This window comes from Canis lupus, chromosome 24 (assembly GCF_003254725.2).
Source record: "Canis lupus dingo isolate Sandy chromosome 24, ASM325472v2, whole genome shotgun sequence".
NCBI lineage: Eukaryota > Metazoa > Chordata > Mammalia > Carnivora > Canidae > Canis > Canis lupus.
In genome coordinates, this window is record NC_064266.1 from 23,277,501 (window position 1) to 23,305,107 (window position 27,607).

At 46.1% G+C, this 27,607-nt stretch overlaps 1 protein-coding gene and 1 non-coding gene across 10 annotated transcripts in view; one reads left to right on the forward strand and one right to left on the reverse strand.

Annotated features, from left to right (window-relative positions):
- RALY (RALY heterogeneous nuclear ribonucleoprotein) overlaps positions 1 to 25,758 on the forward strand; it is a 154,535-nt gene extending 128,777 nt beyond the window's left edge. For 5 of the 9 annotated variants that reach the window (XM_049100539.1, XM_025469768.3, XM_025469766.3 and 2 more), the window contains 8 exons: positions 17,936 to 18,200; positions 19,308 to 19,380; positions 19,570 to 19,617; positions 21,633 to 21,799; positions 22,514 to 22,627; positions 22,818 to 22,996; positions 24,139 to 24,187; positions 25,407 to 25,758. In XM_049100539.1, the coding sequence (XP_048956496.1) occupies positions 17,945 to 18,200; positions 19,308 to 19,380; positions 19,570 to 19,617; positions 21,633 to 21,799; positions 22,514 to 22,627; positions 22,818 to 22,996; positions 24,139 to 24,183 (882 nt within the window). In that variant the 5' untranslated portion in view covers positions 17,936 to 17,944 and the 3' untranslated portion in view covers positions 24,184 to 24,187; positions 25,407 to 25,758. The remainder of the gene's footprint in view (positions 1 to 17,935; positions 18,201 to 19,307; positions 19,381 to 19,569; positions 19,618 to 21,632; positions 21,800 to 22,513; positions 22,628 to 22,817; positions 22,997 to 24,138; positions 24,188 to 25,406) is intronic. The other 4 variants (XM_035705972.2, XM_025469770.3, XM_035705971.2 and 1 more) reach the window with 1 other exon arrangement.
- Positions 11,101 to 11,206, reverse strand: LOC112674318 (U6 spliceosomal RNA). Its single transcript, XR_003145369.1, has one exon. It is a non-coding gene; the product is annotated as a U6 spliceosomal RNA (small nuclear RNA).
- Positions 25,759 to 27,607: the final 1,849 nt, after the last annotated feature.

Below are 27,607 nucleotides of genomic sequence, written 5' to 3' on the forward strand. Positions count from 1 at the left end.
AGGAGTTCAGGGTCTCCTGGAGAGAGACAGGTATGTGAATTACAAAAGTGCAGCAAAAGTTGCTGCAGCAGAGATCTATGGAGGATATTGGATTTCAGAGGAGGAAGTGACTGGATCTGCCTGGGGGATAGGAAAAGAAGGCTTTTCTGAAGAGTTTTCATCATGGGCATCATATCAGTGGATTTGTGCTCAGAGAACGAACTCCTCCTTGCCTTAGCCTCCCATCACCAAATCAGAAATTGGCTCTGGTCTTGCTCTATTGAGGAAGCAGTATCTCTCTTAACTTTATTCAACAATAAGAGTGTGATATTTGGAACAATGGGGCCAATAGTACTTTAATTTTCTTAATTTATAAAATTCCTGAATGCTTGACTGGATGATACATTATCTCATTGAATCCTTATGGGGAAACAACCTTATGGGGAAAATACTGTGATATTAATTTCCATTTTACAAATGAGAAAATTAAGGCCCAAGAGAAGTTAAGTCATTTACCTGGGATCATTTAGCTGATCTATTGGAGAGCTGAGATGTGAACCCAGGTTGTCTGACTCCAGAGTCATTTTTCTGAAAGGGCCTCAGAAAGGGCTCTTTTGACCTTGGTATAATTCTTACCTCAAAGATTTGTAAGAATGAGAAGTAAAATACTAAGCAGTGTGTCAGCCATATAATCAATTAATAAATCACAATGATCATGTATTACATTATAAAACAGACTTTCCTAAAGGCTGGGGTGGATTAGGCTCCTGTGGAAATACCTCCTTTTTCTCTCTCTTGAGTCTCTTCTGGCTGTGTTCTCTGTACAACCTGCTTCTTTAAGAGGCATTGACACTGAGGATGGCAGGGGCAATGGTACATGGAGTTCATTTCAGCAGATACTCCCTGAGCTCCCACTCTGGGCCAGAGCCTATCCTGAAAGGCAGAGGGGATGTGGAGATGAAAGAATATGGACCTGCCATCAGGAATTCACAGTCAGCATAGGAAAGGAGATAACACAGAAAATAGACCATTTTAATACAGTCTCCTCAGATGGAGGTTAGGCAGCACAACAGATCCCACTGCCCATGGCTCATAACACAACTAGCAGGGTGAGAATGACTTACTGTTATTTTAATTGTTGAAATAGTCATCCTATTAATATCCTTGTCATCATTAAAGCAGCTGTTATTAATGTAGAAAGTAGGTAATACCTTAGAGAAGGGTCAGCAGCTACTCAAAGGAGACTTTTAACATGCTCAATTGGAAAAACCTATTTTATTTTTATGAAGGGGGAGGTGGTGCTGTTCCAAAACTGCCAGTAGAGCTGAGGGAGTCCTTGGCTTGAGGAATGTACAGTGGGGAAGGATTTATATCCCCCAGGCCTTCCTCCTGGCCACCCAGTGTGCTGCTTAGTTATTACATACTTTATAGCTTCTTGAACCCAGGCACATTTTTTTTTATTTGGCAGAATGAGTAAGAAGGGGGAGGACAGGACATGTCTGAGGCAGGACATCTGCCAAGAGAGGCAGTTACTGAGCATCTGCTGAGATTGGCAGGTTAAGGGCATTGTGAGTTGTGTGTATTATTGCATGAAGTATCTATTAATTGATCCATGAGCATTATTGGAAATGTGAAAAATACTCAAAGTTATTTGGTGCTTGGTGAGAGAAGATTAACACATAAGACAAAAAGGATCCAACCCTGGTGGGATGACCAAGAGGTTGACTTGTGTGGTTCAGACTCCTGAGCTGTAGGGACTTAGAAGTGCCTCCTTTCTAACCTGCTTGTCACAGAGGAGTAGGTCATGGCTTCCATGAAGTCCAGGTTCTTTAGCGGCCCTTTCTGATATGGCCTCTGCCAGGCCCTTTTTCTTTCCTTGCATTCCAGTCAAACCACAGTACATATTATTGTTCCCTAAATATGGTAACTCTCTTTAGCTTCCTTCCACAGCTTTGCTCATGCTCCCTCTCATTTGTATGTGGGCTAATTTCATCTTCTCCCTCTGGACAGGATCAGATCTTGTTGAGTCCTTCCTGACTTCTCTCTTCTTTCCTGTCCTTTGAGTTCCTAAGTCTTCCTGTCCTAGCCCTTACCAAGATGAAACAGAAGTCCTGGTTTTTCTGAGATCTCTACCAGTGGACTGCGAATTCCTCCAGGGCAGAGATTGTACTTTGTTTATGTCTATATTTTGTAAGATGTCTGACAGTAATACATGTTCAATAAATAGTTTTTGATAAATGAAATTTTCAGCATATTATCCCTCTGCCTAGGAACCTATAATTACTTCTTTATGGTATTCAAAACTCTGTAGACTCAAAAACTTAAGACACTATTATCTTCACATACACATGAAAACAACAATGAAGATTTGTCTTTTCCCTCCTAATTAACCCCAGTTTTCTACACTCCCCTGCCCCCCATTTTATTCACTTATTTTTAAAAGATTTTATTTATTTATTTTGAGAGAGAGCACACACATGCGCACACAAGTGAGAGGAGGGCCAGACTCCCTGCTGAGCAGGGAGCCTGACATGGTGTTTGATCCCAGGACCCTAAGATCCTGGACCTGAGCTGAAGGCAGACGCCTAACTGACTGAGTCACCCAGGCACCCTTCCCCCCATTTTAATACAGTTCTGGTGAGGTTGTCATGAAAGTGGCATTCATTGGTGATAGCAGTATAAATTGGTATAGCATTTTTGGAAAGCAATTAATGTATCTCAAGAGTCTTAAAAGTGTTTGTAGATTCTTTTTTAAAAGATTTTATTTATTCATGAGAGACACAGAAAAAGGCAGAGGGAGAGGGAGAAAGAGGCTCCATGCAGGGAGCCTGTTGTGGGACGCATTGAGCTGAAGACAGACGTTCAACCGCTGAGCCACCCAGGCGCCCCATGTTTATAGATCTTGACACAGTAATTCTACTTCGGGGAATCTGTCCTAGGGAAATAATCAAATATTAGAATAAACCTTACCTTAGATGTTATTTATAATCATGAGAAAATGGGAGAAGCATAAATGACCACCTGACTACAACCAGTCTAAACTATAATAAGTTCACGTAGAAAACTTTGAGTCACTAAAAACAGTAGTTCTAAAAAATGGGGCTTATTGAAAACTATGCAGCAATAAAGACAAATATGTTATATATATATTAAAATAATTGAAAAAAATTAGGCTACAGAATTGGATACATGATTTTACTGTGTAATCTAAATACAATGCAAAAGAAAAAAACAATGGAAGGAACTATACCAAGGTGCCGACAGGAGTTTCATCCTGAGTGGAGTAGGGGTTTAGGTGATTTCTTATGGTAATTTCTTTATTTTTTTCTTGTAATTTCAAAAAATAAATACACTAAGGAATACAAATACCTAAATTATTGGCTACAAATTTTGAAATAATAAAGCAAAACTTTAACTTCAGTTTTTTTTCTTTTTTTTAAAGGCATGTACACAGGGTAGACAGTATACATTTATTTTTTTTATTTTTTTATTTTTAAAAAAAAATTTATTTATGATAGTCACAGAGAGAGAGAGAGAGAGAGAGGCAGAGACACAGGCAGAGGGAGAAGCAGGCTCCATGCACCGGGAGCCCGACGTGGGATTCGATCCCCGGGTCTCCAGGATCGCGCCCTGGGCCAAAGGCAAGCGCCAAACCGCTGCGCCACCCAGGGATCCCAGTTTTTTTTTTTTTCTTTAAAGATTTAATTTATTTATTCATGAGCGACACACACAGAGAGAGAGAGAGAGAGAGAGAGAGGCAGAGACACAGGCAGAGGGAGAAGCAGGCTCCATGCAGGGAGCCCGATGCGGAACTCAATCCTGGGTCTCCAGGATCAGGCCCTGGGCTGAAGGCGGTTCTAAACCGCTGAGCCACCTGGGTTGCCTGAGTTGTTGTTGTTTTGTTGTTTTTTATTTTATTTATTTATTCATGAGAGACACAGAGAGAGGCAGAGACACAGGCAGTGGGAGAAGCAGGCCCCATGCAGGGAGCCCAACACGGGACTCAATTCCTGGGACTCTAGGATCACGCCCTGGGCCGAAGGCAGGCGCTAAACCACTGAGCCACCCAGGGATCCCCCTAATTTCAGTTTTAAGCAGAGGAGTGATATGGTGATATTATTCCAATGACTGTGTGGAGGATGATTTGGGGAAGTGGTAATAAGAATAGAGAGAGCTACATTTTAAAATCTTTAGGAGGCCAAATTCGTAGGCCTTGGTTTACTATGTGAATGAAAGGATGGATGATTGAGTATATGGCGCAGTATATGCTTAATAGAGAATATTGGCTCAGGGAGTTTAATTACTTGTCCAGAGTTATAGGACTAATAAGTAAGTAGTTGATCGTGGATTTAAATCCTGGTCTTTCTGTTCCATGGCTTGTGCTCTTGCTCCCACAGCTGAGACCTGTATTAAAGTTTTGAGGAAAGTTTTTTTGACCAGCTTTTGGAGTGTAGAAACTTGTGTAGTGTTGTGTCTGTCTCTGTCTGTCTTTCTTTTTATAAAGATTTTATTTATTCACGAGAGAGAGAGAAGGGGGGCAGAGACACAGGCAGAGGGAGAAGCAGGCTCCCTGCAGGGAGCCTGATGCAGGATTCCATCCCAGGGTCCTGGGATCACAACCTGAGCCAAAGGCAGACACTCAACCACTGAGCCACCCAGGTGCCCCTAGTGTCTCTTTTTTTCTGAGGGAAAAGAGACCAGAAAGGGTTGATTAATTCTTTCTAAGATGTTGACGGGAAAAGGCCACAGATACTACAGCTGCTTCTTTCTGTATGATCAGTTAACTGACTAGAAGTTCATTGGATATGTTATGTTTGCTGTCTTGGGGGATTTTCCCCCTCCTAAGTTGTTGTGGTTCATTGGTTGGCTTTTATTTGATGCTGGTGACATTACTGCCCCCTTGAGCTTAGATATGCAAATATGTACCATATTACATGCAAATGAACATTTTGGTCATTATGCCAAATTTATGAGCAATTCTGCAGCTCTGAGGGTGGTAGAAGTCAGATTGGCAGCCTCCACTAAGGGACAGTGTTTAAGCAGCACCCTGAAAGGAAGGTTTGCCTGAACCAGATAATGCTCCGTCCCCACACCTGTCTCATATAGTCTTGTCCAAGAAAAGGTGGTTTCTTTGTTTTTTTTTTTTTTTTTTTTTTTTTAAGATTTTATTCATTTATTCCTGAGAGACACAGAGAGGCAGAGACACAGGCAGAGGGAGAAGCAGGCTCCATGCAGGGAGCCCGATGTGGGACTCAATCCCGGGACTCCAGGATCAGGCCCTGGGCCAAAGGCAGACACCAAACCGCTGAGCCACCCAAGGATCCCCAAAAAGGTGGTTTCAAACTCGATTCAGTACTTTGGAGTCTGATATCCAGTCCTTCAGAAGAACCCAGTTCATGTCAACTTGCTCACTGTATGACCATGGGCAACTGACTTTGCCTGTCTGAACTGGGGTTCACTGATTTGTAAAGTGAGTGTGACTTACAACCCCTTAGAGTATTGTTGTGTATGGATTTGATAGCTTTAACTCATGAAGGGGCTTCCAAGCCTCATTAAAGGAGTTGGACTCAAATCTTAAGAGTCTTAAACAGGAGGTGGCAGGAACATGCTTCACTCAAGAGACAGATGCTTCGTAATGTTTGTGGAGTTAATTTGTTACCAGGGGGACAAAGGCAGAGTGGCTATGACTGTGACATCATTCTCAGTGGTCCCCTTTGGGCCAAACATATGGTACTGTAGGGTCATGCCTTGAGTGAGCTCTAAGATATGTTTAGATCGGCACTCTGGAGAGAGGTCTGAATGTAAGAAATTAGAAAAACACATATGTCAATGCATATGCTCTCTGCAGGATCAAGCTTTTGTGGGGCTGTGAGGGGTAGCATTCATGTATTTTCAAGGAGAAAAATTATTGTAATGAGCAAAATATTGATTCCACATGAAAGGATTTTAATCAACTGCCCTTACACCCGAGGGGCACAGTGCTTGGCTGCGTTGCCAAGTTGTGCACCATCCACCGCCTACTTCCAGCTGACTGGTTTCCTGCCCAGGTCCCTCTGTCTAGGAAGACCTGCAACAGCAGTCCATCCAGGCAACATTCCTGTCCGTATTTATGAAGCATATCTCGTGTAAAAGAGTATACTCCCATATGTTATTATCTCTTTGACCCTCACAACAGCCTGCATTGCAAGTGGACAGAGAGGGATTTTTTTTTTTTTACCCATGTTAGAGATGGAGAACCTTGAACCTCAAAGAAGTGAAGTGCCTTCCCAAGTTCATACAGCTAGTAGAGATGGAATTTAGGACCCAGGGCTCCACGGGCGAGCAGAAATCCAAAGCTAGTAATCCCCTATTGCTATTTTAACTTAGGGCAAGCTCCCTCTTGAGTGAGGTTAGGCCTCCCTCTCTGTGTCCCTCAGAGTCACTTATTTCTTCTAAGATAGTCTGGAAAATGGGGATATCTGCACCACAATGGCACAGCCTTCTGCTGCCTTATTCAGAATAGAGTAGCCACAGGATGTGGAGGTTATGTCAGAGACACAGAACAGTGAGCAGCAAATAAAGGTTTCTTGCAGTATTGGGCCCTGGGTCCCCATTGCCCAGAAGAGAAGCCCAGCCTGCCTTCTGGGTCCTTCAGGTACAGAGAGGCCTTTTGGAAATTGTACTTAGGAAAGGGCCTCTTCTTGACCCCCTTCTCAAGTTGTTTTCTCTTGTAGGGTACTGCTTTACTCTAGATACTCATTTGTTCATACAATACTTTTTGTTTTTTAAAGATGTATTTATTAGAGAGTGAGAGAATGAGCAGGAGTATGAGAGAATCTCAAGCAGACTCTGTGCTGAGCGTGGAGCCCACCTTGGGGCTCGATCCTAGGACTCTGAGATCATGACCTGAGCCGAAATCAGAGTTGGATCTTAGTCAGCTGTGCCATCCAGGCACCCCTTATTCAACACTTAATGCCTACTCTTGTGATTCCTTTTATGTTCAAGACACATTTCCAAATACTAGAATTTTGGTGACACACTTGAAGAGATTATTGTATCCACAGTTCTAGTGTTCTTTCCTTCATCACAATTCAGTTCTGGTGACATTATTACAGCAGGATTCACCACCTTCCCTTTGATACTCCTAAGGAAAAGTTCTTGCAGTTTCCAGCAATAACAATAGTGGCAGCAGTAGCTAGTATTTACATACTTTGTAATGTACCAGACACTGATCTTAACACATGAATTGAATTAAATTTTATACTCTAGCAGCCCCAGAGATATTTATTGCTGTGCCCATTTTATAGATAAGGTAACTGAAGCATTAAGAAACTAAGACACTACCCAAAGGTCATGTCACACAGCTAGTTCATTGACAGAGTTAAGGCATTTTGGTCTCAGAGGCTGCTCTCCTGACCAGATTACATGGCCTCTTATGTGGGAATAAACATGTAGGCTTCGGCTCCTGCTTGGTGACAGGCCTCTTCTCACAGCAGATTATACTCCTCTCTATGCTGTATCATATGACCCACTCTACTTTGGAAAGATAGCACCTCATAGGCTCAATTAGAACGTAAAATTCTGTACAGTGATAATTTGGCTGTGCACCTGGAAGATTCAAGTGCACTGTTATGTCTTGGCTGCTCATCTGCTTCCGCCAGTCACGCTCTTGGGTATACTGTATTATTCGAGAATCAATCTGTCCACCTTACTTTTTTTTTATATAGATTTATTTTTTATTGGTGTCCAGTTTGCCAGCATATAGAATAACACCCAGTGCTCATCCCATCAAGTACTCCCCTCAGTGCCCATCACCCAGTCACCCCCACCCCCCGCCCACCTACCCTTCCACCCCCCTTAGTTTGTTTCCCAGAGTTACGAGTCTCTCATGTTCTGTGTCCCTTTCTGATATTTCTGTCCACCTTACTTTTAAGAAACTCCCTAGGATAGGAAAGACTACTGTAAGCAACCATGAGACAAGACTGTGAAAGTTACAACTTCCTGGCTAGTTTCCTAATGTCACCCAATGTCAAGGAGAGAGGGTCCAGGAATACCAGCCTCTTCAGGAATATACCCTCCTCTCAGATGCCCAGGCCTCAGGAAGATTGTTGCAGTCTCAGCCTGGATCATTGTTCCTTGCAGGATCTAGCATGACCTAGAGTAGATATATCACCTCCTAAAGTGTTGAGTGGCAAGCCTTGAACTTCCTATCTTTGGCCTACTTATCCTGTTCTCTCTTTCTTGAAAGAAGCAAAAAGGAAAAAGATTTAGGATAGTTTTTGTTAATTGGTCTAACACCAGAGTCTAAAAGAATTGGGCTAAAGGACTTGAAAGAAATGGAATAAACTTATTTCTTTGCTTTGGTTTTCTTGTCTGTAAAATGAGATTAATAATACCTACCTCAAAGGGTTGTTTCAGGAATTACTTGATGATAAATAATATTTTGAAATACTTAATATGTGCCTGTTATCATAACTTGTATTATCCTATTTAAGCCTCACCACAGCTCTGAATCCCCATTTTTCTGAGACTTGGTTAAGGGACTTGCCAGAAGTCAAACCTCTAGTAAGTGTGTAGGTGGAATTTGAATAGAAGCTGGTACTCTTTTATTTTATTTATATATATATTTTTAAGTTTTTAAAAAATTTATTTAAGGGGTGCCTGGATGGTCTCAGTTGTTGTGTCTACCTTCGGCTTGGGTCATGATCCACGGGTCCTGGGATCGAGCCCTGAATCAGGCTGCCTGCTCAACAGGAAGTCTGCTTCTCCCTCTGCCTCTCTCCCCAGCTTGTGCGCGTGCGCATGCGCTCTTTCTCTCTCTCGCAAAAAAAAAAAAAAAAAAAAAAAAATTTTTTTTTTTTTTAAGTAGTCTCTACACCCCACATGGGACTCAAAACTCATGACCCAAGGTCAAGAGCTCCTCTGACTGAGCCAGCTAGGTGCCCCAGGAGCTTGCATTCTTAACTATTATGCCATTTTCTGCATGAAGAACCTGGCACACAAGAGAGCTCCTTGTCTCTCTACATTTTCTACTTCACAAGAGGTCTGGAGACCTGCTTTCTCATTCCATCACTGATACTAACTTATTTTTGTGACCTTGGGCAAGTCACTTCTTCAGACCTTAATTATCTCATCTGCAAGGCCTATATTTCATTCATCTTTGGTTCCTCAGCATTTAGCTGGACAGGATGTGCCATAATGAGTATTGAGTACTGAGGCAGATGATCACACTAGATGATCTGTAAGGGCCCTTTCAGTCACTACCTTCTTTGAACATCCTAAGTATCTTATCTTCAGTTCCTCCTGAGCATCATATTCACCTTCTCCACCTGGCAGCATGACCTTATTTCCTCATGTCTGTTTGTTTAGGCAGTCTTAATCCTGGGTACTTTGGGGCGGCCCGCATGGTGCCTTTGTTTTTACTGGTTTGTGAAATACGTGTAGGACAAATCCACCAGAGATAACACACGTAAGGGATGGTAAGGGCTGGCTCACAAAATCAGAAACCTGCTCTTATTCCATTCTTACCCGGTGGGGTCTGGACCTAGGGTAACCCTGCCGGCACAGTGCTGCCAGGCCTGAATAATGGCCACAGCTTGGAACAGGGTTTTCCATGAGCTCCATCGGGGTCTCCAATAATTGGAACATGGCACCTTCCGACTCATAATGGATGGCAGAATGAGAGGGGCATTTGTCACTGCCTGACTTCCCTGTGGGAAAGAGGCTCATAAGTCACAGCTGACAGACCCTTTGATGACTTTTAAACTTCATTTACAGAAAAGAATAGCTATAATCAACCAACAGCAAGCAGTGACTAATCTTGCCACATTATCACTGTGAGGAGTTGGCCCCTTAAGGTGTAGGAAGGGGGAGGGAGGGCCATCCTCCAAGCTCACAGCAAGTGCTTATTGGCTCTTGGATGTGAGAGAATGCCCTCAGCAAGACCCCATGCATTTATGCCCAAAGGATTAGAAAGTGTTAGAAGCTGACCCCCTGGCTGGTACAGGGTGTGCTTAGCATGGAAGCCATTTTGGGCCAGAGCACTAGCTCTGGTCTCAAATTGATTGCAGCTCTGCCATTTCCTGGCTTGCCTGACTAAGCTCCAACCCTTAGGCTCCTCATCTGTGAAGTGAAGACAATACATACTATCACCTACCCCACAGCAGAAGACTGAGTGCAGTAGTAAGTGCTCAGTAAGTGTTGGTAATGATTATCACAGTCACATGGTTAACCCTGAAAGAGCTCTTTATGGTCACATGCTCCAGATCCTGAGGTCATGTGGCATATCAGCAGCAAAGCCAGAATCAGTCTTTCTGTGGGAAGAGGGGAGGTCAGTGGGAGCAATCTAGTGGAGTAGAAGAGTAGTAGAAGAGTGGAGTTCTTTAGAACCAGATAAGCTTAGGGTCTTTTTATCCTAGTCATGCCATTTAATGTTACTGTGGACAAAATTATTTAAGCTCTCTCTGAGCCTGTTTCTTCATCTGAAGAGTGAAGATGATAGTACTTAACCTCATTGGGTTGTGGTCAGGATTGTGAAAGATAAGTCTTGTAAAGCTTCCAACACAGTGCCTGGTACAAAGCTGCTACATATTGAATTGTGTTCCCTTTTTTTTCTTCCTCAGGATAAGAATTAGTATGTAGCTATCAAGAGAAGAAGAGGCAGCACTGAAGAAATTCTCTTATCTTGAGACATTTTTTTTCCAGCCCTACTGTGCATATACTTGCAGGAGGGAGGGTAGAGCAGGGAACAAAGGTGAAGGGTATGTTTTGTGCATTGTACCGCAGTCCTTCCTGTCAGGCATGACCTCTCTCCCTACATCATCGCCTGGTAGGAATTCGACTTAAACATACTCTTTTTTTGTGGAGCCTTCTGTAATGCTCCTTCCCATTCTAATGTCCTGGAATGCTTTGTTTGGGCAACTTCTGGGACTGTGGACTCCAGCCCAGGCACATGTGCTTTGTAGTCCTCTTGATGTATTGGGAGTTCCTTGAGAATCAAGTACCAGACCAATTGCTGGATGAATGAGTTGGCCCAGTGAGTATTTGGATAGCTATAACTATAATTGAATGTGTGTTTGGATGGTTTCCTTTGACAAAAATAAAGAGGTTGACAATTATTTTTATTTTATTTTTTGTTTTCTTAAAAACATGGAACACTTCACAAATTTGTGTGTCATCTTGTGCAGGGGCCATGCTACTCTTCACTGTATCTTTCCAGTTTTAGTATTTGTGCTGCCGAAGCAAGCCCAATTTTTAGGTCCCTAAATGTAACTTAGTATTGGGGATTATAGGGCCAAGGTTGTACCTACTCAGTCCTTGCTGCCTTTCCCCTCATATCTAGAAGGGCTGCTTGTTACAGATGCTAGCCTCAGCCTAAGGCCACAATCAGGGGTAGAGTTAGGGTGCAAGATACAGGGAAGATAAGGTATATACCCAGACTACACTGTGGGGAAAGGTGACTGAGGCCCCAGCCCTGCCTCTGCTTTGGGGCCTCCCCTCAGGGCCTATCAGATGCTGATAACAGTGTTATAGGAATAGAATTTCATGGTATAGCTGAGTAGTGAGTCACTGGCTTAGAAGGCTTGACACCTCTCCCAGCTAATGTTCTTTCCTCTCCTAGCTCCTTATAGTAGTACCTGTCAAATCAGGCATAGGCTGGGGGGATCTTTATTAAATTTCTAGGTTTGGTTCCAGACACTAGGACAAGGGAAGAGAGTGTGTGTAGGCCCTCTGCTCCTGACTCCTCTATTCTTAGGCAGAGTATGGAGCACTGGGAAATGACAGGGGTAAAGAATATAGGGCTGGAATGTGGATAATCTAGAGTGCTGGGCTAGATGCATCTGTTTTCATAGGCCCAGGGCATTTGAGTTTCTTATGTAAATACCTACTGGTCCTAGTCATTATACCAGGCACTTTATACCTGTTATTTCTAATAATTCTGGGATTGGTATAATTCCCATTTTGCAATTGAGGAATCTAAGGCTTAGTGAGTTTAAGGGGCATATTCTGAGTTTACATATCATATTTCTATTTTCGGTGAATTTTTCCCTTTATTGTTAGGAAATAGTTAAGAAACAGGTCAAAGCAAGTAGAAGACAAGGCCTGTGAGCACTTGTTCCCAGAATCTCCACAGTGCCAGCACAGAGGGGAATACTTAAGAAATGTTTGTTGAGTGAGTGAAGGGGATAGGAGTTGGGTAATAATATCTATAATCCTCTTTCCTTTTATAGTATGTTACAGATGCAGCAGAGCACTTAAACAATGATTAGCCTATTTGATTTTGTATCAGATCTGAAAGGTAATTAGGCAAAGATTATTTCTCTTCTCAGAATAAGGTGATAAGGCTCAGAGAAACTGTGTAACTTGTTGCAGGTCACACATCAGAACCAAGATCAAGCCTCCTGAACCTGTAGTCCGTACTCCTTACACTCCTAGGAGACCTCAGTATTCACATAGTGGGAGCTGGGGTTTCTCATGTGAGTGGGAATTGTCAGGAACTAAAGAGCATTCCTTAGGAAATTAGTCCTGTCTGGCCAGTAATGATCATTTGGGCAATGCTAATGAGCTGGGGCCTGGTGAGTTTAATGAGATTAATAGATGTTCTGTCATCCTTGGCCGCCTGTTAACCAGGAGCCTCTGGACCAAGGAAGCCCTGGGCACTGATCAGTCTAATTGCTTGGCTTTGTCCAGAAATAGCCTTGCCATCACTGATAGCTATTTTCCTTCAAAACTGCCCAGTATCTCCAGGGTTATCTAAGGGCAGAGGTCTGGCCACAAGCTGGTGTGCTCCTCATCTGTACACTGGAGAGTAAGGCCAGAGGTGCTCAGCAGGATTGGCCTAGACAGAGGCCCTACATAGCATTGCGGGGCATCAGGACCAAAAGCAGCAGCTCTTCTTTTGAAATTAGTGTTTTAAGAAGAAGAGATTCAGTGCCAGGGAGGAACTATGGAGTTGGAGCAGTAGGCATTCTGATGGCAAGTGCCTCAGAGGTTGTGCTGAAGATAGACTTGATCCCGATAGCTATGGTTGGGAGGGCATAAGGGCTGACATGGCAGAGTCAGAGGCTTGGGACAGTTGCTGAAACAGTGGTGTGTAGAAGCCTGGATTCAAGTCCCCTAACTACTCCCCTTTACTAGGCTGAATGGCCTTAAGTAAGCCACTTACCTTTGCTGATCCTCAGCTTTTCATTATGAGACTGATAATGTCAGGATCAAGGATATAAACTGGTTTTGCTCACTAAAGTCCTGTGCAAACATTGTAGTAGAAAGGGGAAGGGGCAATAACCAAGAGGCTGTCATTGACTTGGGATGACACATTCTGTCACCTTGGCATTCAGTACCCAAGGCATCTCTATGAATAGGCTTTATGTAGTCGAACAGATCTGAGTTCCAGTTCTGGCTTTGCTGTATTAACCAACCAATAACGTAGCCTCTCTGAGTCTTTATTCCCCTATTTAAAATACCTCTGCACAGGGCTGTTGTGAGGATTAAATAAGTTGGAGTGGGGATGCCTGGGTGGCTCAGCGGTTTCGCGCCTGCCTTTGGCCCAGGGCGCAATCCTGGAGTCCCGGGTCGAGTCCCGTGTCGGGCTCCTGGCATGGAGCCTGCTTCTCTCTGCCTCTCTCTGTCTATCATGAATTTTTTTTTTTTATTTTTATTTATTCATGATAGGCACACAGAGAGAGAGGCAGAGACACAGGCAGAGGGAGAAGCAGGCTCCATGCACCAGGAGCCTGACGTGGGATTCGATCCCGGATCTCCAGGATGGCGCCCTGGGCCAAAGGCAGGCGCCAAACCGCTGCGCCACCCAGGGATCCCTGTCTATCATGAATTTAAACAAACAAAAAAAAAAAAAAAAAAAAACTTAAAAAAAAAAGATTAAATAAGTTGTAAAGTCTGACACTGAGTAATTAGAGGTTCTTCTTCCTTTGATAGTTCTCTGGGGGTCTCATTTACCCAGAGTTCAGGTTCAGGGCTGGTCATGTCTTAGGATTTTTCTACCTTTAGAAAGCCCTGTCACTTTACCACATGTTCAGGCTTGGCTCTTGGATTCCATCTGAAATGTTTCAACTGGGAAAAATGATTTGTTTTTGCCAAATTTCCTCGTTCTTATTAGCTTGGAGAAATAAGCCCATCCTTTCGAGCTGTAAATTGCATTTCAAAGCATTTCAAAGCCTGTGTCACTGGTGGGTTTTAATTAGCTTTAGGGGCCCCCTTTTATGCAGCAATTGTTTCTCCAGCAGGTAAAGGTGAAGACACTTGGGAGCTAGTCCCCTAGTTTTCCTCAAAAATATCATATCTGGATTACCCCCTCCCAGCCCTGCACTGTCCCGAGGGCTTGTCTCTCACCAGCCCAAAAGGAAAAGTGGAATATAAGAACCCTAGACTTGGAGGACTCATGGGGTTCTTGGCCCTGCTACTTCTGGGCTGGAGCATTGTGGCCAAGTCCATTGTCCTCTGTTCCTGAGAGTGAGGACATATAAACTCCGTGTTCACTGAAGTCTCTGCTAATCCGACATTGCAGAAGTCTCTGGAAATAAGTCTGGTTCTTTCTCCTCCTCCTTCCTCCCACCAAGAACAGTTCCTCTACCCACCTCTCCTTGGTTCATTGCTAAGCATGGGGCCTCTAGGGGCTGCAGACACCTTGCTCTCAATTACACAGCTAATCTGTGAGGCAGAGCTTGGCCCAGGGGGAAATAGCTTATCAAGTCTAGCAGCTTCTGCTGAATAGGATGTCAATATTTTCTAGGGCTCCTACTCTAAGCCAGGGGGAAACCTGCAAAAACCAAATAATGAATTGTTTGGGGAAGATTGAATTGGGAATGGTTGGTCAATGGGGGGGCAGAGGGGGTGTTTGGGTTAGAGATTCTAGTCTTTTACTGTGGTGCCTGGGACCTCAGCCCCCAGTGGTGTTCACCCTGCCCGCCACCCCCCTAAAGTAGGGCTATGCTCCTGGGATATTATTCTCACTGCTTCCTCCCTCATATCTCTTAATATTCATTGGGTACTTATTGTGTCCCAGGCTTCATCAGGCTTGCCTCTAACATTAGCAGGGCAGAACAAAGAGTACAGATGGAGGCTCACATACCATGTGTCTAACTATTTGAAGGTTATAAAGTGAAGCTAACAAATTTTTAAGTTCATAACAACCTGGAAGACCATGTCTGAATTTAGAATTCTTGACTCTTTGAGATTCTGTGCTTGAACCTAGCAGTTCCAGAAGAGCTAGCCTGGGCACACTTTTCATTTCCTACCCCTAACTTGATCCCTCACTTTCAGGAGCCTCATAAATGCATTTAAACACAGAAGCCTTTCCATACCCTACAATAACTATCCCTTTGGGCTTAGGGAGTACACACAGTAGCAACACAGACTGCCCTTAGGAGGAATGTGCGGGTCTTGAAAGCGATTGAGGGGCTGATTAGATAGGGAGTATAGGGAGGAGTTGGTGCTGGAGCATGCTTCATGCTTCAGGTGGACATTTCTTCATGGCCCTGCGAATGCCTCACCAAGAATGGCCATAGGCATACATTTCCCCTGGTCGCTTCTCTGTATTAGCCTTTGTGTGATGTGGCTTCTGACTACCTTTTCTGGGCATTGTTCAGAATGTGCTCCAGTCTGACCTTGACCTTCATTTAGAATGGGCCTCAACAATGGCAGTGTTAACAAGAACAAAGAAGTTCAACTAGTCTGAGTAATATTAGATCCTATAAAGAGCTTCACCATTTACAAAGTCCTTCTATGTGCATTGTCCTAAACCCCAAGTGATGAGAGAAAAGACTGGGTATGGCCAAACTTTGAAGAACTTTACTCACCAGCCAAGGAGTGAGTGCTGATTCTGCTCTATCACCAAACAGAGATTGCTCAACAAATGCTTCCTGCTCAGTGGTTTTAGAGGCTCCAGCCAGAGGTCTGAGGGAACCCAGCATCTATCATGTCCCTGCCAGGTCAGTGGCAGAGCCTAGTAGTCCTCAACAGGTCTGAACCATCATCCCCCTCTCTTTTTGTCTTGGTCTGCATCCCAGGCCAGTGGTTGGTTCCCTTCAGCCGAAGTAGGTAGCCCCTCCCTGAGCCAAAACTTCATGGCTCTGAGCTGAACCAACCTGGAGAGTTACCTGATGCCCATGGAGAAGCCCCACAAACTTTTTTTTATGTCCATGGATGGCTAAGGAATTAGCTTTTGAATGACTTGTCATCTAGATAGGGGGATTATCTGAGAGGACTGTGAGGAATGGAGGGCTCAGGGGAACCCATATCCATTGAGCATTTTCTGTTGCTCATGGACAGTATTAAGTGCTTTCATGGGTGTGATATCTTTTGTGTTCCATACTGCTTGACAAATGATGATTGGATACAAAAGTAAACTGAGTTAACAAAGAGTTTGTCCCTTCTAGGCCCTTTCCAAAGCTTAGCACCAACTCTTTCATCAATAGCAATACCCTCTCAGCCCCCCCCCCCCACTTTTTTTAACCTAGGATGGTGCACACTTGCCCCCAGTATATCTGTGGAGCTACTGCAAGCCCACCATAGGAGTGGGTTTCTTCCTCTGCAATTACTCTCAGGCCCCAGCTTTTAGTTTCTTTGTGATCAGTGCCACCTGCTGGTCAGAAGATGCCCTTTTCCAGGTTGGAGGGATTGAAGAAGTCTCTTACCTGGCAGAACAAAAGATATGCCTTTCCCAGCTTATCCTCCACTCTGCTCTAATTCCCTGAAAAGAAGCTCCCTCCACCCAAAAATATTAGGTTAGTAGGCAGGTGTTTACTATTAACCTAGGCTGATGAGAGTTTTTATACATACTGCTTAGGGTCTTTAGCACCTTCTGTAATAGCTCTACGGCAGGGTATTGAAATAGTGTTACAAAAGGGAGTTGTACTAACCCATGCCAGTGAGCAGAAAGCTGGGCTGGAAGTATAAATACCAGTACTTAATGTTAGGCCTTTCCTGCTGTCACCAAGCCTCCCTTTCTGTTCCTTCTGGAGCCTGTCTTCTGATGCAACCTGTCTAGGGTCTGGGGTAGGAGAGATTTGTACAGCCCCTTGGGGTAAAAGACATTGCCAGAGTGTAGAGAGCAAAGAGTAGATACATTATGCTCTCTAAGCAAACAGTAAAATTTGAGTCAGTATAAAAATGAGTAATTCTAAATTATTAAAAACAATTCTTAGGTAAATATGCTGACTTAACTATTACATTGGCTTTAGCTCTGGGAAAGGAGAGTGATAAAGCTGGGGAAAAAAGGGGGTGTGTAAGGACCAACTGACCTGAGTTTGAGTGCTCATTCCTGGCAAGTTAAAGAACTTATTGGGGTCTGTTTCTGGTAAAATATGAACAATAGTAGTGTTTATAGGGTCTTGTGATTACTCAATATTGCATGCCATCCCTAGCCGGCAGAGAGTGCTCAATGAGGCTTGTTTAGCACACCTTTTTAAAAATAGCTGGTACCAGTAAAGAAAGCCAAAAGGCTAGGTTGATGTCTGGATCAGACCCAAAGAATTTTCATAATGTGGTCATTGTTATAGCCGATATTACTTGCAGTTTCCACGTGACTTCTTTGCCTTCTTCTACATGGAAGGAACAGAAGAAAAACAGTGGAAGGTCTTCAAATTTAGATCCTGCATGGGGTAACGTTTCAGATAAATATTAAAGAAGGAATGGGGTTAAAATAATTAGACTCAAGCCAACCAGAGTTCAAATTGTAACCCTGTTGCTCGTTAGCACTGTGGCCTCTGAATGTGCATTTTTTTTCCCTTGTGAAATGTCCTGGTTCTGCTTATCATATCAGTACCAAATGAGGGAACGTATATAAAGCACCTGGCCATGAGGTCAGCAGCCCAGCAAGATGTAAAATGGAGAGGCTGGATACTGTGGGGGTGAATGTGTAGCAGGGCACAAAGCAATCCAGTTTAGCCAGGATGTGGGCCATGGATAGCCTTTAAGCCCATCTGGGGGACCCAGCTTCACAGTGGCTCTCTCTCTTCAGGTGGCCACCATGTCCTTGAAGATCCAGACAAGCAATGTAACCAACAAGAATGACCCCAAGTCTATCAACTCTCGGGTCTTCATCGGAAACCTCAACACAGCTGTGGTGAAGAAGTCAGATGTGGAGACCATCTTCTCCAAGTATGGCCGTGTGGCCGGCTGTTCTGTGCACAAAGGCTATGCCTTTGTGCAGTATGCCAACGAGCGTCATGCCCGGGCAGCTGTGCTGGGAGAGAATGGGCGGGTGCTGGCCGGGCAGACTCTGGGTAAGTGTCTTTCCTTGGCCCTGCTTCTAGTGTTTTTCTGAGCAGGTTCCAGCCTTCACTTTCTAGCTCCTCCCTAGGCACTTTTCTGTTTCCCTTACTACTACCCACTACCTCTTTCTGAAATTGTATTTAAGTTATAAATGAAGTAGTTATAAAATCTGCCTGTATGGGAGTATTTTAGGAGCTTCTTAAAAATGCTTCTATCTTGTCTTTGCTTTCACAATGACTCTTAGTGACAAGCCTTATAGTTCCAGTTAAAATGCAGATTCCTAAGAGAAAAGGAAGGGTGGACTAGCATAGCCTATTACATTGGGCTACAGATGGCTTAGGTTAGAACTCTTTATGAGAGCCAGGAGGAGGGGCTGGGAGCACAAGGTAAAGCGGTGCCTTTGGCCTTGGTGCTGTGTATATACGATGTGGCCATGTGGCCGTCTACCTTGGAGGGTGTACAGTGCACCTACTTCTATGTATCTTGTGTTCAAGAAGAGATATCTGTATATGTGATATGTGGATATAGCTAAGCATGTGGAGAACATGTGGACACATCTTTAGTATGTATATTTATGCAAATGTGTGTCAGAATATACTAGTGCATATAAGCAGATATGCATATTTATATACACACGTCTGTCATATGCTGAGCATCATTCTAGGTATAAAGATTTGGTAGGACATTTGCTTGAATGTGCAGTGGCTCATTTGTGTATGGGCAGTTACGTATATGGACGTTGGAGTCAGCTATGTTATTTGATTACTTGGATGCATGAACATGTGTGTGAAGATATGTATTTGCAGTATTTATTTACATGAGTGTACTTGAGAATGCATATATATGTGTGATGCCCATGGCATGTGTGCGTGAGTGAGAGGTTTGTGAGCATGCATGCAGGTGTCTGAATGTAAATTTGTAAATAGGTGTATCTCTGTGATGTGCGGGTATGAATCTAATGTGTAAAGACCTCTGTTGGTTGTTTTAGTTAGGAAAGTCCACGTGTACCTCACATAAACACATAGAAATTGCTGCTCACGTGTGTGAGGGTGATACATGTTTGGATACCCTACTGTTCTGCCTGCATCTGACTGTGCCTCCTCCCTCCCTCTACGCAGATATCAACATGGCTGGAGAGCCCAAGCCTAACAGACCCAAGGGGCTAAAGAGAGCAGCATCTGCCATATACAGGTGGGGCGCTCTGTCTTGTCTCTCTCCATCTGGGTGGGATTGGTCCCTCTTTCCACAGAGGGAGTGAACACTGGTTGGTGACAGTGTGGCGAGCCTAGAGTCTGGGGAGGCATTTGGAGATGAGGACCTATGGAGAGCGGGCTGAGTGGCTGTCCCTAAGCCCTGGCCCTCTCCCCTTTGTTTCCCCAGTGGCTACAGCTTTGACTATGATTACTACCGGGACGACTTCTACGACAGGTGAGCAGGGGGAGGGGCGTGCCCAGGCATGAAACAGCCAAGCTGGAAGGGTCCTGAGAGATTGCTGGTGCAGCCCACTCGGTCCTCCCAAGTGTGAACCAGAGCCCAGAGGTGTGGACAGGCATCTGCCCAAGGCTGCTCCACAAATTGGTGGCAGAGCTGGAACTAGGGTCTAGTTCTTCAGGTCCCCAGGTCAGAGTTTCCCCCACTCCACACTGTCTCCCACTCTCTGCCCTTCCTCCTCCTAATCTGAGGGTGGGGCTCAACAGGACTAGGTAGCAAGAAACATTTAAAAATAGCAAGTTGAATTAGAGGTTACTAGGCACAGGGAGTTTGAGTCCTCCCACTCCTGCTGTTCAGTCTCCTTACCTTTTGGAGGTGCTCAGCCAGGTGGAAGGGACCTCGGAGCTCAGTGTGAGCCTCTTGGCCTTTCATTCATAGCTAAGAGGTCAGCGATCCTTTGGAGGTCTGAATTAGACCTTGGTAGTCTGTGGCCCCCTTCTTCATCAGATTGCAGCCTTGAGCTCTGAACTCCATTCCATGGCACCAGCCACATTCTTGAGTGAAAATCATGATGGGGGTGTTCCAAACTTCTTCTCTCCCTCCTGCTTGGCCTATGGGAAGGAAGAACAGAACCTCTCTGAGCCTTGGTTTTCTTACCACTGAATGGTTTTAGGAGACAGTGCGGTGTAGTGGAATGTTCCCTAGCCTGGGAGTGAGAGGACCTGGGTGCTAATCTCAGCTCTGCCACTGAATGGATCATGTGTCTTTGGGCAGATCCCCTCCCATCCTATGAAATGGGCTTGCACCAAGTGATCCCTCAGGGCTCCTCCAGCTCTGGGGTTCTGGGGTTCAGTGATTCTGACCCAGGCCAGAGCCGCCCCCTCCCCTTAGGGGCAGAAATGCAGGGTCTGGGACTGGATCCATTCCCAGAGACTCTTCATCTCCAGCCATCACCACCCTAGGGCAGGGGCTCTCTGAACAAAGGAGTGCCAAGCCATGGGGCATTGAATTGCCCAGTGTTGGCATGTTTCCTGGCTGTCACCAAAGTGATCCCATAGTGTACCCCTAAGGCTGCTGTTCCCTGCAGAAAGGTAATAGTAGCAGATGTGGTATGAAAGACCCCTCCTCAGCCTATGAGCTTCTGCCTAATGAGCAGGAAAAGAAGCCCTCTTGGAGAGGGCTGGGTGTTGAAATTGAGGGCAGCATACAGTTGGAGAGCCCAAGGTTCTGATTGAGCTGCCTAATCTTGATATTCTGCTGGATCTCTTCCTGTCTATCTGTGAAGTGGACTAAGAGGAATGGGGTAATTAAGGGGGCTCAGAATGAGGATGAGGGCTTGGACTCCAGCCTCATGCCTCTGAGGTCATAGGCTCCCGGTTTGACAGTCTTAGTACCCTGGCCTTCCACCTGTCACATCTTATTAACATGTATGTTTTTAACCAAGTGTCTCATTCTTTGCCTGCACAGCAGCCTTGTGGTGGGGTGGGGAGTTGGCACAGAATTTAAGGTAACCGTCCTCATGAAGCAAATAAAAACAGGCTCAAAAAACAACTGAGGCTCAGGCAGGTTTAGGGATTATCCATTCCTATATCTTTTTGTTCTGGGTTGGCAATTTGCATTGCTTTAGGGACATTTGCAATCTCTGACCAGAGGTTGGGGTGGCAGTTGACTCAGCAGAAGACAGGTCAGGTAATAACAGGCCTAGGTATCAGGGGGATCTAGGGAAAGCTCCTTTCTGGGGCTGGTCTGTTGGCTCCTTTTGTGAACCGGGACTATAACCATTACCACTCACCTGCCCTTACCCAACCTGGCTGGTAGGAAAGGTGGATGTAATGAGAGTCTCAGCGGCTTTTAAGGTCTGGAAAGCCTTTCCTCTTTACCCTCAGGGGGCTTGTTAGGTCGGTAGAGGTGTAGAGTGTAGGCTGCCCACCAGCTGCATGTTGGTCTAGAGTCGCAGTGCCCTCTGGTGGCCACAGGCCATGCTGCAGCCTCTGGCCCATTTGCCCCTACAGGCTCTTCGACTATAGGGGCCGCCTGTCACCTGTGCCAGTGCCCAGGGCGGTCCCTGTGAAGCGACCACGGGTCACAGTCCCCTTGGTCCGGCGCGTCAAAACCACCATACCTGTCAAGCTCTTTGCCCGCTCCACAGCCATTACTGCCGGCTCAGCCAAGATCAAGTGTGAGTGACTAGAACTTCTTCATAGATCATTTTTATTTTTCTCATTAGCAAAATAATAGAATCACATATTTTTACATTGGAAAATAGATGAAGGAACAAATCTCCCACAGTCGCGCAGCTCTACCACAACCAAGTGAGTATTTTTATGCATTTCTAAGAGGAAAAGGCTGACATTTGAGGAGGAGGGGCTTGGGTTGGACACAGAAATGTCCAGTGCTGTCACATGGAACCCAGTAAGGACAGGGTGTCCTTTTTTTCTCTAGTAAGGGCAAATTTGCCCAGGCCCACTGCTCCATGTTCATTCTGGTGTACACATGCTGCAGTCAGGCACCCAGGAGATCTGATGATAAAACACATTTATATACCTGAAATCTAGGCATCATCCTATAACACTAGGAAAAACAAAACACATATGTTTGCTCAAGTGCGTATCACACCTGCATTCTTACCATCTCTAGTCCCTTTCAGGAGTTGAGATCAAGGGGGGAAAGTCCCCAAGTTCAGAAAGGTGGGCTGGTTACTATACACGTGGCCTCAGAAGTCTTGGAGTGAAGGCCATGGCCAGCTCCAACCTTTTTCTCTGCCAAAGAACCACAGATGAGACAGTTCCTACCACTGGCCTGCCTTTTGAGTTGGCAGAAGGGGGCTAGGGTCTTATGTTAGTGTCAAGTTCCCAGCCCCTGGGTGACAGCCCTATGCTCCTTTCACTCCCAGTAAAGAGCAGTGAGCTGCAGACCATCAAGACAGAGCTGACACAGATCAAGTCCAACATCGACGCTCTACTGGGCCGCTTGGAGCAGATTGCCGAGGAGCAGAAGGCTAACCCAGGTCAGCTTCCAAGGGTCCTTGCCTAGCTCAGTGACAGGGGTACAGGACAGAGTATGGGGCGAGGACAGTGCACAGGGCATAGATTGATTGTCCATGGATCCACCATGGTGAGACTTACCTTCTGCTATTACCCTGGGCAGCTGCCCTAGGCTGAGTTTTATTCCCTTCTTCCTACCCCTTTTCCCCCAAGATGGCAAGAAGAAGGGCGACAGCAGCAGTGGCAGTGGTGGGGGCAGTAGTGGTGGCAGCAGCCGGCCACCAGCCCCCCAGGAGGACACAGCTTCTGAAGCAGGCACACCCCAGGGAGAAGCACAGGCCCGAGACGACGGCGATGAGGAGGGGCTGCTGACGCACAGTGAGGAAGAGCTGGTGAGGGCACAGTTGGGGAGGGGCTTCCAGGAGGGCAGCAGTGGTAGGGGGAACGAGCTGGACAGTGGCCCTGTGAGTTTCTTCCTCCCTCTTTCTCTTGAGATTCTAGCCCTGTGAGGAAGAGCAGGGGCATGTCTGCTTCAGCTGTCAGTCAGAAGTCCCACTGAGGTAGACCTCTCTTTAGTCCAGAGCCCATTCTAGATTCACTTTCTACATAATCTGGAGGAGGGAAGAGTCAGGGGCTCAAGGGAGCACACATAGTCTGTAGAGTTCCGGGGGGCCAGGACTGGAATTGCCTAGGGAAGCCACAGGAAGTTTGGCTGTCCACTCTACCTGAGGGTTTTCTAAAAGCCATTACTGCTTAAGTAGGAAACAGGTTCTCTTGAGGGAGGCCTGGAAGGATCTCTCTGTCTGGTATTGGAACCAGGAAGCTGTTAGCGGGAGCGTGTAAGTAGGAAGGTAGACCAGACTCAGTATGTGAGATAACTGTTGTGTGCTTACTATGCATTACCTAATGGGCACCTAATGAGCACTAGGCCTTGTAGTTTTTAACTTAATGTAACCGTAACAACAGCCTTGCACTGTGCAAAGTATTATTCTTCCCACCTTTTTACTCAGGAAACTGAGGCTCAGAGGAGTAGAGTAACTTGTTTGGAGCTTTATAACTGAGGCTGAGCCAGAATTAGAGCCCAGACTTCTTTACCAGATCTGGAACTTTTTCCTTTTCATCGATACTGGGTTTTGGCACTAAAACATAAGGGCTCATGGCCACCATAGTTAAGAGGTCCTCCTCATGCCCCCAGCTCATCTCTCCTTTTTTGATCCAATTATTCTCTTAGGCATAGTAGTCTTCTAACAAAGGCTTAGATGCCCCAAAGATGGGGAGCTGGTCTGAGGGCCCCCAAAAAGAGAGAAGGGACCAGTCAAGGATGTTCTAGGTATAGCGGGGGACGTGTTTCTACACAGAAGGTCTTTCTTTTCAGGATCCCAAGCCAGCTATATGGAAACTGTTCCCATAATCATTCCCCTTGGCTGTCTATCCCTCTTTTGGAGTATGGTCTCCAGATGTGCTCAGGGCCTCAGGGACAACACAGAGTTGGTAGTGAATGATGTATGATCTCTTGTTGCCTCCTCCCTATCAGGAGCACAGCCAGGACACAGACGCGGAGGATGGGGCCTTGCAGTAAGCAGGTACGGGGGTCCTGGTTGTCAGTGGGTGAAGTGAAATGGCAGGCATGCCGTGAAGCAGACCTGGCATGGGTCATACTATGCCCAACAAGGAAGGCCCCTCTATCCTCGGCCATTCTCCCACGTTTCTTTGTAGTAAAAGCAGGAGTCATGGATGGGCTAGCCGGGCCAGCCCTGCAGGGGTTCCCTCGGCGCACTCTGAGCCGTGTTGCCCATCTCCTCCACCCTTGAGGAGCTGTGAGTCTGATGGAAGAAGATACAGACCATCAGCATGAACCTGATGATGGGCTGGAGAGCCGGGTAGTCAAAGAGGGGTGTGATGGAAGAGTTGATAGTATGTAGCTAAGTCTGTTCAGGATTGAGGAAGAGGCATACAAGAGAACCGCTTAGCAAAGCACAGAGCTCTGGTGGTCCTCAGTCTGTGGGAGATGGCCAGGAGCCTCCTGTGGCCATAGCCCCCATTCTGCATGGTAAGAGAATTCCTTGCCCACTGTTCATCATCAGAGGGTGATGGTTGTGCTGGGCTTAGGGGCTGGGACTTGATCCAGCCAGAGGAAATGCCCTCTGTGCCAGAAACTATCCCAGCCCTGCAAAGTTGTGATTATGCTAGCATCATGGATGTGGGAACAAAGGCACCAAAGGGGGCAGGGGGCTTAGCATCCCCCTGGTAGTATCCCACCAGTCCCAACGTGGTGATTGGTGGAGCCTAAATTTGAGTCCAGTGTTATGTGGACTCAAAGCCTACTCCCTGGCTGGTGTTCACCACCCCGCTCTGCCCCTTTCCTTGGGGAACTCTCAGGGTAAGATAGGCGTGGGTAGAGGAAGGCCTCAAAACAGCACAGCTATCTCTACATATGACACTTCCATGCTATGAGCTGCTCCACCAGCAAGATGGTCCCAGACAGTTTCGGAAATTCTGTATCCGCAGTCTATCCTCTGGGAGCTTCCTGGTTGGTTTTACCAGGGAGGCTAAGTTTTACCTCATGAAGCCAGTTCACAGACGATGTGCAGGGCTCAGGTGAAGAAATGGAGACTCAGGGAGAGAGAGACTGACCCAAGGTTGCATGGCCAGAAAATTAGAAGGCCAGAGCCAGAGTGTAGGTATATCTCTGTCTGCAGATAGCAAACACCATTCCCTTTTGTCTTCCCAACCCCAATTATCAAGAGTACCAGGGGCTCTTCCTCCCAGCCTCAGTCTCTCCTTTGTCTCTCTCTTTCTCAGCTTGACAGGAGCGATGGCCACCGGCAGGAGAAGGGCGTGCACTGTACCAGGCCTAAAGCTGGGCACCCACCCCTGGAGACCACCCCCGGCAGGTCCCAGGAGAGCTGGCAGCAGGCACCTCCTCCCCCACACATCCCAGCCAGTGCCACATCCTCTGCAGGTGGAGTTATCAGCCTCCCGTCCCCACACGCCCTCCCTGTTGGCACTGCCCAGGCCAGAGGGCAGAACACAGAGGTTTCCCCACACTCTACCTCCCCTCCCAGAACACTCCCAGGCTTGGAGTTTTTCTATAGGTTTGGAGTTGGGAGGGTTCCAGGGAGGGTACCCGGACAATAAAGAGATTGGATCCCAACTTGCTCTGAGATGGGATGGTTTGTGTTTTCTCAAAGTACCTGGGCCCTCCTGCCCAGCCAGAGTCTGGTCTAGTCTGTTTCACCCTATTCTTTTTCTTTCCTTTTTTTTTTTTTTTTTTTTTAAGATTTTATTTATTTATTCATGAGAGATACACAGAGAGAGGCAAAGACACAGGCAGAGGGAGAAGCAGGCTCCATGCAGGGAGCCCGACGTGGGACTCGATCCCGGGTCTCCAGGATCACACCCTGGGCTGCAGGCAGCGCTAAACCGCTGCGCCACCAGGGCTGCCCTCACCCTATTCTTTTTCCTCCCTCACTCCTGACTAGGGAGCAGCTGTCCATGGTGAGTTATACTGGTCTATCTGGGCCTTAGTTTCCACAACTAAAATGGGGATAAAAATGGCCAGTAGGGTTTTTGGGGAGGGTCAGATGTCCCTGGTGGCTGAATAGTCAAGCAGTTGTGACCCACTTAGGCAGTGGTAGGTCCATGTCTCAGCTTCTCACTCAGTCTCGTTTTTCCCTGCTCTGAGATGATTTTAGAGTCCACCTCTTCCTCTCCTTCCCTGTCATAGTTGAGGACATTATGTTTTTTTTTTACTCGGGCTTTGTCCTCTCACTAGCCTCCCAGTCTCTGGCTTCTCCCTCCCCCATTTCCCACTGGCCACCACAGTGCTTTTTCTGAGTCCTGTCTCTTCCCTGTGAAACCCTTACCTGACTGCTCACTATCAGGACAAAACCCTAACTCCTGCACGTGATCCTGTATGCCCTGGCCTCTCCTGCCTCTTGTTCTTCCCACCTCTTTCCTGGCCCCCTCAAAGCAGGTCCTTCATTCTCCTAGGCAGCAAGAAATTGAGCCCCACTCCAGTTACCTCAAGCAGTAGGAAGTTGGCGTCAGAGTACCTGTGCCTGCCTCTGCCAGTCTTAGGCCATCTATCCAGGTGTTTGTTCTGTTCTCTGGCAATATTCCTTTAAATTTCCATTTCTCTCCTAACTTCACCTTACAAGTTGAGCAATTCCCCTGTGTTAAAATTCCCAGGAGAGGTCACCTGCCATAGCAGATCTTTTTGAGTAACTCGTGGGTTCCGAGTGCCTTCTCCGGACCTGTGAACTGGGTGATTAAGGTGTGGCCACTTGGGCTGGTCTCTGGTGTGGGGCTTTGTTCCAGAGTCTGGCACGTACTCTTGCTCCTACTTTTTCCCCCTAAGAAATTACCACTCATCATTAAACTGCTGTTCTAGTGTTGATACCTTTGAGAAGTCTCTCGGTCTTTTTAAAGATTTTATTTATTCGTGAGACACAGAGAGAGAGGCAGAGACATAGGCAGAGACAGAAGCAGACACCCTGTGGGGAGCCCAATGCGGGACTCGATCCCAGGACCCCCAGGATCACGACCTGAGCCAAAGGCAGATAAGTCACCCAGGTACCCTTGAGAAATATTTCTGATCAGCCTACTGCTCTTCACAAGTTGTTCATTCTGTCTTCTAGGCAGCCTTCCCCAACACCGGAGATTTGGTCCCATCATCACAAAGGGTTTTGGGTTCTCCCTCCATCTTTACATGTTCTTCAAAGTCTCAGGCCTGCTGGAATCTTTACTAAAAATCACTTTTTGGACAAGCAGTTCTACAACACAGCCTCCATCAAACCTCCTCTGGGCTTTGGCTCCAGGTTTTGGATAGAGGATGGGCTTGAGATAGCACTCAGGCTAGGTTACTCTGGGTATGGAATCATCCAGGGAAGTCTTTGTTGTCTCATGGCTCCCTCCTTGAGCAGTCTTCCTGCCTGCCATTGACAGGCTAGCAGTCTGAAGACTGAGTATGGCTATACATTACCAAGCTGTGCAGGGGACTG